General features: G+C 43.1%; 1 protein-coding gene across 1 annotated transcript; it reads right to left on the bottom strand.

Moving 5' to 3' along the window:
* Window positions 1-6,233: 6,233 nt before the first annotated feature.
* Window positions 6,234-10,111, bottom strand: LOC148516664 (uncharacterized). The gene is given in 2 exon segments (XM_088479736.1): window positions 6,234-6,315; window positions 7,323-10,111. Coding segments are annotated over 2 exon segments (2,871 nt in total).
* Window positions 10,112-10,940: the final 829 nt, after the last annotated feature.

Genomic DNA, 10,940 nt, shown 5'->3' with positions numbered 1-10,940 from the left:
GGGTGTCTGGCAGTGGCGCTGGTGTTTGGCGAGGGGCGTTGGCTGTGCCTGGTTCTGTGCGGGCATGTTGTCACTTTGGGCTGGTGAGGCCTGGTGGTGCTTACGTTCTGCTCCGGCATGGGCGCCGCCATCTTGCCTCCGGTCACGTGACCTAATTGCCCAATCCTGGTTTGTCACATGCTCTCTCTGGCCAGTCACGGCACAGCACTTGGTATTTAGGGAGGTTCAAAGCCTCACTTCATTGGCAGTGCAACGTGTTTCTCAGCATAGCTGAGAGAGCGTTCCCTGTGCTCACCACCTGTTTTCCTGTGACACGCTACCTGCCTGCCTGCCTGCTTGTCTGCTCCAACCCCGCTGGACTACCCTGCATCCTCCATTACCTTCCCCTTGCCTGAGTACCTGAGTCTGTTGTTCACCCTGCACCTTGCCTCCACTGACACTCTGCTGGATAATATGACACTCTGCTGGATAATCCTTCATTCCTTCATTTCAGCCACTACACCTGATTTCTCCTGCCTGTCATCAACTGGACATTTCCTTATTAACCAGTCACTACTGGACAGTTCCCATTGTCTGCCACTACCTGAACATTTTCTTTTAACCAGTCACTTCCTGGACATTGTTCATTGCCTGTCACTAACTAGACTTTTTCCCATTACTTCACCACAGCTCCCAAGTGCACTTAGTGCTATATCTGGACTTTAGTGTTTGTCATATTCATGTCTATCAAACCACTCATTAAAAGTTCCACCTTTTCATTTAAATTTGCTTCAGTGTCTGCTCCTGTCACCACCCCGGGCCCACAACAAAACCAGAACCTCACATGTACGTTCCATAGTGCGGTCCAGCAACCAAGGAGGTAGACAAAAAAGTTTGGTCTCCACTGTTGACACCATCTAGTTGTATAAGCTGATGCATTAGCAAGTATAAATAAAAATTTGTGCTGCAGAGCTGCGTTTTTGCATCCCAGTATAGTTGCCATCTTTATAGGCCTGACTGTAAATCAGATGGATCTCTCCTCATGGATGCAGATATAAATTTTTATCATATTCAGACTCATAATAAGCCTGGCTTAATATCAATAGTGGTTCCTCAGTGCAGGTTTGCTGACTGTGTCGGCAATGCAGGGTACCGGCGATATCGGCAGCAGGGGCAAACGCAGGATTCTCAGGGAGGGGTTTCCATTATAGATGTCTACACACACACACACACACACACACATATATACGTAGGTGCGCGCGACAGAGGCCCCCAGTAGTAGTCCTCCCTATGTAGTGCCCCTTATATAGTGCCCCCAGTAGTAGTCGTCTCCCTATGCAGTGCCCCTTATATACTGGCCACAGTAGTAGACCCACCTATGCAGTGCCTTATGTGGTGGTCCCCCCATGCAGTGCCCCTTATATAGTGCCTCAGTAGTGCCCCCCCCAGCAGTGCCAGAGCCCCCAGTAGTGGTCCCCCATATGCAGTGACACTTATATTGTACCCCCAGTAGTATTCCCCCCTATGCAGTGCCCCTTATTTAGTGCCCCCAGTAGTGCCCAATAGATAGTACCCCCCAACAGTGCCAGTGCCCCCAGTAGTGCCTCCCCCCAGCAGTGCCAGTGCCCCCAGTAGTGCCTCCCCCCAGCAGTGCCAGTGCCTCCACTAGTGGTCCCCCCTTGAAGTGCCCCCAATATAGTGCCCTGCAGTAGTGCCTCCCCCCAGCAGTGCCCCTTACATATACAATGAAAAATACACAAACAAACAAAAAAAAACCACTTACCCGAATCCACGCTCCTGTGCCCGCCTCCATCCATGAGCCGGATGGTGGAGCCCGGCTCCGGCAATGCTTCCCTCTGTCTAGCTCCCTCTGGGAGGGCTGTGTGCATGGCGCACAGCCTGTCCACTGCCGATTCAGCTGTCAGTGCTTCCGCGTCAGGTGGTATGAAAGCCACCTTACGCGGAAGCGCTGACATCTGAACTGACAGGGGCCTGGCCGGGCAGCCGATCGTGGGTGGCCCGGGGACCGGGGATGGTGCAGAGATGGAGACAAGGCTGTCTCCATCTCTGAATAAAAAAAACATATTGGTTGGTTAAGGTGGGGGGTTTCTGGGTACTTAGAAACCCCCCCTCGATGCGCTAGTGGGCAGTGCGGGGGTGCCAGCAGTGTCCTCAATGCATGTGTGCTGATAGTGTCGGCAGTGCAGGGGTGCTGGTGGTGTCCTCAGTGTGGGAGTGCCGGTAGTGTCGGCAGTGTGGGGGTCGCTAAGGGTGTCCTGAATATGTGGGGCAGCATTGCAGGGGTTCTGGCAGTGTCGGCAGCGGAGGATGCTGACAGTGGAGGTGCCAGCAGTGTCGGCAGCGGGAAGGTGCCGGCGGTGTCAGGCAGCGAGGGATGGCGGGCGCCATCTTCTTTTGCTTCCTGTGTGCATGTTAAATGGGATTAACGCTGAGTGGCTGAGAGCCGTCACAGATGGCTCTCTCAGCCAATCAGTGCTAAGCCCGCTCAATACAAAACCTCGGGTGGGGGATCCGGGGCAGGCAGGGAGATCTCTGAGAACCGAACCCGCTCATCCCTAATAAATTCATACAGCATTTAAAAGGTACTGTAAACTCCATGCGAGAGTCATAGTAAATGATGTTCAGAGACTTAGATTATATGCTACAGAATAAACTTCCATAATTCCTTAGTATGTAGCAAAATGCATGTTATAAAATCAAATTATGAAATGAAACATTTATATATAAAATATATTTTTATTATTGACCTTGCGGATGGCCCAAGAAAAATGGTGCTCAAATCTGGATCTAACAATAAACCAAACAGGACACTGCTTTTATTCTTCTTTGGTGTTTTAGGTGTAGAACCATGAGAGATCTTGGCTTGTAAACTGTGGGCTAAGGGCCTGATTCAGACCCGCTCACAAGCACTATGCGCTCGCAAGCGGGTCGATGGTGGGGCAAAGCACACGCGCTGCGTGCGTCGTGCTCGTGCGCAAACCCCGGTGTGAGTGAGAAATTCACTCGCTCCGGGGCTCGGTACAAACAGGGCGGCTGTCGATGTTGATCGACAGCTCACCCTGTTTTGTAGGCGGGGTGGGGGGGTGGCCGGACAAACGGAGACGTTCCTGAAGGAACACCTGCCGTTTGTGGGCGGCCCTACTGACATCACGAGTGATGTCAGTAGTGAGCTTCCGGCTCTATTAGACCCGGAAGCTCGCTGGGGCTTGCGGCAGACGAGACCCTACCACAAGGGTCTTGTTGCAAGCCCGATGGTCGCGACCATCGCGACCATCACCTGGCCGATCGCAAAAGCTATGAGTGGTTACCCACAGCTTAGCGAGTGGCCTGGAGGCCGGGATTTTTAAAACAAGATTCAGAGCAAGCGCTCGCTTTTTGCATGCAGTTCTGAATCAGGCCCTAAATCCTTTTCTAATTCCGTACCTGACCTGTAGAGGTCGAATGCTATGCAAAAATTGTGTTTTTTAATTATTTAAAAATTAACAGTAATTAATTTAGCTTTCAAATTTTTTTAGTTGCCTCTGCCGTGTTGTAATACGCTCATATGTAAAATTTCACAATCTTGGCTTGTAAACTGTGGATTTGTATAGAAAGACAGAATGACAGAAGGACACATTCTCTTTTTTATATAGTAGATATAGCCATACATACTGTGTGTATATATACACAAACATAGTATACAGTATATATATATCCAAATCCAGCAAAAATGGTCCGGCTCACATCCCTAAATATATATATATTTTATATATATATATATATATATATATATATATAAAATATATATATTTAGGGATGTGAGCCGGACCATTTTTGCTGGATTTGGATTTGGCTCTGATTCTTTGTTCTGTTTTGGATTTGCCAAACTTGCTGTGACTGGTTTTTATATTTGGATTTGGATTTTTTACAATAATTGGCAAAAAAAACTAAAATTACATGATTTGGGCTTTTTTTTTTGTTCCTAGAGTATTATTAATCTCAATAAATAGTTTTCACCATTATTGGCCTAAGGTGGCAATGAGCTGGCTGGTTACTATACTAAGTGACAGAGCAACGGCACAGACACTGCAGTATGAGTATACGATCTCTTTTTCAGCTCCTGCCGTGGATTCTATTTGTAGAAGTTGACAGACACATCTGGTAGCAGGTAAGTATTTGTTATAGACGGATGTGTATAATAAATCTATATTATATACGGTGTGTGTGTTGTGTGTTTTTTTACACATTTCTTTACAGGTGAACTACAGGTACCAGCAGGCCCTTTGAATGTAGATATCCCTGATTTATTTTCTTTTCCAAGTGTATAACAGCTACATAATGAGAATAAGGTACAATCAGGGGAGATTGCTAGACTCTTCAGGGAGTCAGGGAGATTACTACTATTTCAGGGAGTGTGTATATATATATATATATATATATATATATATGTTTTGGGGTTTCTTTGCATCTACCTCAATTCACATTTCAAATGCTCCAAGCCACTTGCCATACTTGCCATTAACTGTACTGCATTTACGTTATGTATTGTGTATACTACATGTGCACTTTTAGCATTTTGAGAACTGAACATAAAATCATGCCTGCAGCCGCTTTGGACCCTAGTATGTGAAACTAATGCTGGGTACACGCTGGGTGATATATCGGCTGTTCAATTCAACAGCCGATGTATTGTGTGTGTGTCGGCCAGTGTGTACAGATGATATGTCTGTGAATTATATTGTTTACAGAAATATCACGTTAGCTGTGCAGGACAGCCGATGGCAGATATATCTGCAGATATATCTGCTCATCACGCTGTGTGTACGGTCATCACTGCCCGTACACCTACTGCAGGGGCCGCGGGGAGGGGGGCGCGATGCGACCCCCAGCCAGCGGGACCCGCGGGCAGATGATGGTTGTTAAGTGTGTATGAACAACCATCATCTGCAGATCAGTCGATCTGCAGATATATCTTTTAGGTGTGTACCCACCTAAAGGGAGCCTCAGGTACAGACTTGTGAATGCAACCAACTCTAATAAGTTGTGTGATACATTTGTGTGATACATCACCTGTTGCTCATCATTTCATTTGCTGATATTTGTGCACTATAACAACAGACATAATACTTTTGGAAGTGCAGTGTTATGGTGCATACACACGTAGTAATATAAATATAAATTAGTGATTTGAATGATAATGATATCGTTCATATTGTTATCGTTCAAATCGATAATTTTTTGGTCCCTACCAACTCACCATCAACCAGCAATATGCGGCCACGTATGGACGATAGCGATATCGTCCATCAGCCGTGCATGCTGGTCAACTTGCTCGATATCGAGCAGGTTACTATAGGGATTGCGGGTCGCTATAGTCGTCGGTGAGTTGGTGGTGTGCTGGATTATCGATATCGATCATCCAGCACATCAGGGAGTAATGAATACACCTATGCACCTGCTGGGTGACCTGGAAAACATGAACTGTGTGGGGTCCTGAGAACCACTGTGCTAATGTAATAATCCATAGGGCTAACATGGGGGTTTGTGTCCATAGGGCTAATGCGGGGGTGGAAAGTGGAAACCTGCGCTGCCCATTGATTTTACGCCACCCACAACAGCCATCATCATTTGTATCTGCGCTTGCACCAGCCCCATGCTTGCTGCAGGAGCTAAGTCAGAAAAAGACTTCCCCGTATGCACAACATGTCCACTACACTCCCATAACATGCCAATAAGTTAGCGTGGTTACATGTGATCGCAGTGTTACCACCCAGTTTCCTCCCAATATGGACAGGGGTGCGGGGGGGTTACCCAAAAAATTGTGAGCCTCCCGCGACATCCGGGAGAGTAGGCATGTATGGCTTAGCCCCCATGTCACCTTCCCCCTTCAGCAACTCTGATTCTGTCTGTATCCTCATATATTGAGTACAGGATCACTGAGTTCAGAAGTGGGAAACACTTCTGCTTCAGTGAGTTGCCCAACCTATGCCCCAGTTATCTGTCCTACCAAGTCTATGGTGTGGTGCACATATTTGCTATTCATCCTATGGCATTCTGCTGTGTGAACGTACAGTAATTAAGATTGAAAACCATTTTCCTGAACGATAATAATAACAACAGTAGAAATAATAATATTTAGTACACTTTATTACTATAACAAATGTAATGTACAAGAAATAACAAATGGTTAGCACATATTTCACATAATATTAAATATGTTTCATGTAAACAATTTCAAATTGTTTCACTAGTGTTTAATACTCATTTTTCTTCTTGTAGATCTCTAGATATTGTTGTTTTGATCTTGAAATTAGGTCTCGGCCAGTATTCAGGTTTATGAACACATATGAAATGAGTACTCCTACAGAAAACCTAAAGGACTTCCGCAGGAGTATCAAAAAAGGAAGAACCCTTTGTGGGGGCACAACTTCAAAACAAATAGAAATGATAATAAAAATAGAAATAAAAGTGAGTAAATAAATACATGAATAAAGATAATAAGACTCTGACCTAGACAGGATATATCCAGTGGGACATAACTAGAATAGATGGACCCATAAGTGAAAGAAAGGTAAAGATTGCACTATAAAGTGATAATATATATAATATAGATATAGCATATATCAGTATATCAAATAAAGTGAAAGATGCACTATACTGTGATAACATATATGAGTATTAGTATATCAAATAATAATATCGCTACCATGTTACAGGAGCTAGTGAAATACAGGTTTATGAATACATATGAAATGAGTACTCATACAGAAAACCTAAAGGACTTCCGCAGGGGTATCAAAAAAGGAAGAACCCTTTGTAGGGGTACAACTTCAAAACAAATAGAAATGATAAAATAAAAATAGAAATTATAATAAAAATAGTAATAAAAGTATGTAAATAAATACATGTATAAAGATAATAAGACTCTGATCTAGTTAGGATATATTCAGTGGGACATAACTAGAACAGATGGACCCATAAGTGAAAGAAAGGTAAAGATTGCACTATAAAGTGATAATATTTCTCACATAGATATAGCATATATCAGTATATCAAGTAAAGTGAACGATGCACTATATCATGATAACATATATGATTATTAGTATATCAAATAATGATATCGCTACCAGGTGATAGAAGGAAATGTACGTGTAGAAGATACATGAAATGTGATAAAGTGAAAGGATACTAGTGGGAGAAATAATGGTGAAATAATATAAAATAAATTGCGTAGTGAGAAGATAATAAGACAGAAAAGGGTATATAATAATAAGTCAAGCATTGTAATAAGCGAAAAAGTACAATTGGTGAATAAAATCTACCAAATTAGAGTAGTCCGGTTTCTCAGAGTATTAGCTATTGCACCTGAAGTAGACAATCTGGCAGATGCCGTAAAAAGCTTAGCATTTGTTTGGTCTTTTTCTTTTATGATACTTATTTCCAGCATTTGTTTCATCTTATCTACGTAAGCATCCAAATAATTCAGAAATTATCTCTTTACACTTCTACCAAATCCCAAACTTCTGTTGAACATTTGGTTTTTGCCAAGACTTGCAGATGGACTTGTATCTAGAACAGGACCATTGACTTGGCTTCCATTTAGAAAACTGTTTTCCATGAATGAATTGCTCCTTTGCTGCCCATTGGTTAGTTTGGCTTTTGCTTTTTCAAGCCTTTTATTAGCTTTTTCTAGCTTTGAAGCCAAAGCAATTCTGTAAGTTTTTTCTTCTGCATAAAAGTCTCTGAATCTGTCCAGTGCTGACTGAGTGGAGTGTTGGCGGCTTAAATCTTCTGCACTCTTTATTTTGTTGAGTTCAAATTCTAGATTTTCAATTCTGTGCTCCAGCTGGTTTCTAATAGAAACATCTGGATAGCCAACTTCAAACTCTTTAAGTTTCTTTTTAGCATCATATTGCAATTCATTTTTCCTCTTAATTTTCTGGTCAATTATTTGCTGATCAGCTAAACTAGCGTTTGATCTTTCAAGCTTTACTAGATGGATACTCAGTTGTGATCCTGACGTCAGCTCTTTCTCCCACACATCATGAGACCCCTCTGCACTTTGGCACAAAACTGTTGGTTTATGCACCTGATTGTTTAGCTTTTCAGCATTTTTCATGATACCTTTATTTTGCACATCTTTTAGCTGGTGACAAAGCTGCATATTCTCACTAGTAATCTGGACCATTCTTTCCTGCATTGACTCTTGCTTTATAGTGCTTTTGCTAATGTGGTCATTTTTGTCCTTCAGGGTTTCTTCAAGGTCTTTTATTTTATGCTGTGCTTCTGTTAAGTCCCTTTGTGTACTTTGTAAAAGGAGAGTTCTGTTAAGCTCACTTTCCAAACTGTTTGTCATGGCTTCCACTCTACTAAGATGCTGGGAGAGATTGTTGTTGTTCTCACGTAAGCTGGACAGCTCATGAGTTTGTCTGTCTTTGAAGAGCAACGATTCATCGCGTTCTCTTTGCAAGGAGCGCTCGGTGTCCGTCCTTATTGCCTGACTTCTGTCAAGCTCCTGTAAAGCAGAGTTTAAACTTGAACGTACTGCCTTCAGTTCAGTCTCTAGTCTTTGCTTATCTTGTTTCTCATGCTCTAACTTGGAACAAAGCACACTTGTCTCTGCCTTTAGTGCATCAAGTTGTCCATTGTATTGGATTACAGTTTGGGTTAATGTTCCTTCATGTATTTTTAGGTCTTTTCTTAGATCTTTAATCTTTTCCTTTAACATCTCATTTTTATAAATATATCTAATCTCCATCTCTTCACAATGATATTGTATTTGTTCCATTTGTTGCTTAAGTAGGCTGATTTCATCTTGTGGCGTTATGTTGTGCTGGGTCAAAGTCATTAACTTTTCCATTCTCTCAGAAGGTTGACTTAGTACTGCAACAGGTTTAGTCAGCGATTCAAGTTGTTGCTTCTCTTCCATTTCTTCATTAGACTCAGAATCCCAAGGAACATCCTTCTCCTCAACTACCACTTTAGGCATTAAATCAGCTTTTCTGCCAGCAGTATCTCCATCAGGTTGCACTGTCACTGGCTGAGCAATGTCTGCAGCCTGTGCTGTGATAAAACCGCATTTTCCATGAGCATTTCTCTCTGTGTGCAGCAGTTGTGATAAATTTGGCTTGGAAGCCTTCTTTGGAGTAAAGTCAAAGTCCTCATCATCAGAAGGCCAGGAATTAGCCTTATCAGAGGCACAGGATTCAGATTCAGAAGCAGAAAGGTCATCAGTCTCTATTTTGTGTATAGCTGGGCTGCCCAGAGTAAAGCTCTCCTGCACTCTGTCTGCTCTGCTAAACATTGGGACACCATTCGTTTTACCACCTCCACAATCAGGAGATACATTATCCTTATTCCTTGTGTAATATGTATTAATTAAGTAGGAACATTCATGATGTTCGTTCATAATAGCGTAATCATCAGCACTACAGCCAGTTTGATCTTTTGTAGCAGTATCTGCATTATTTTCTAACAAATATTTCACTATACTGATGTTACCATTGCCTGCAGCAATCATTAGTGATGTCCTTTTCTGTTTGTCCTGACAATTTACTTTGGCTCCTTCTGTGATTAGAAACATAGCCATTGCTTGTTGATTTTCAATTACAGCGAGAATAAGCGGTGTACAGCCCTCCATATTTACAGCATCTATTCTAGCTCCATGTTCAAGCAGCTGTCTTGGTATGTACATAGACTGATAAACAACAGCAAGATGTAGTGCGGTATTCCCATTGTTATCTGTAGCATTAGGATCTGCTTCATGTTGTAACAAAATAGCAGCACAGCCTCCATGTTGACACTGTATAGCCTTCATTAGTGGAGAGTGATTGTACTTGTCACATAGATTTACCTTAGCCTTGTTTTTTACTAACAACTTTACCGCATCTAGATGTCCATTTGCACACGCCAGATACAGAGGTGTCCGGTTCTCCTTGTCGAGCTTGTTGATGTCCTGCTTGAGCAGCAGCTTCCTGATCTTGGGCACATTTCCAGAGGAGGCAGCGCGGTGTATCTTGCTCCGCTCCTTAGACTTCAGGTCATAGCCCAGTGACAGGAGCACGCTGCTGCATACTTCCGTGGCGCGGAGAGAGGGGCCGCTCTGTTTCCACTTTCTGATAATTTTCTTCATCTCTGATGAAGTCTCCTCTGGACAGAGCGTCACATACACGGGAGTCCTATATCATGTCTATAGCTATAGACAAGGACCAGTGTATAAGCATCTATCTATCTACATAACAAGCTGAAGAGTGATACAAATGATGTCACCACATTGTCAGTTGTTAATGACAGTTGGTATGACCTCTGACCCCTCCCACCTGTGTCAGTGATTTTACAGCTAAACAGATCCAGCATAACACACATCTGTAGTCTCCAAGCACTTCTGTCATTCCCTGTACTTACTCATCACATACACCTCATATTTTGGCAGATGTATGAAGCTCTGGGAAGTGATAAAGTGGAGGGTGATAAACTAACAACCACTCAGCTCCCAACTGTCATTTTTCAAACACAGCCTGTAACATGACAGTTGGGAGCTGAGGGGTTGGTCGTTTATCACTCTGCACTTTATCACTTTCCAGAGCTTCATACATCTGCCCCAAATGACAACACAGACACTCCTGAACCAACAACATCACATCATCAATAACTAAAAATGTATAACAGTATAGAAGAAAGTATAAAGACTCACAGGGACAGTGGCGCATCCAGAAGGGGGGGAGAGGGTACGTTCAGGGTTATCACCCCCTGTAACAGACATACATTTTCCAAATGACCCAGTGGAGTAGTGCGACCCCGGAGGCCTCACCAGGCACTGCTGCACCACTCCGCCGGGATGTGCAGAAAGGTATGATCCACCACTGCACAGGGATGCACAGGCTGCATACACAGACAAAAAACACTCTGCAGAGGAGAAATAGCGGAAATATCCCAAAATGTACCAAAGTAAAGATAACAAG

The sequence above is a fragment of the Taudactylus pleione genome, unplaced genomic scaffold (genome assembly GCF_031769625.1).
Source record: "Taudactylus pleione unplaced genomic scaffold, aTauple2 ptg000244l, whole genome shotgun sequence".
Lineage (NCBI taxonomy): Eukaryota > Metazoa > Chordata > Amphibia > Anura > Myobatrachidae > Taudactylus > Taudactylus pleione.
The sequence above is the reverse complement of the archived record's forward strand: the minus strand, read 5'-3'. Positions and strand labels throughout refer to the sequence as shown.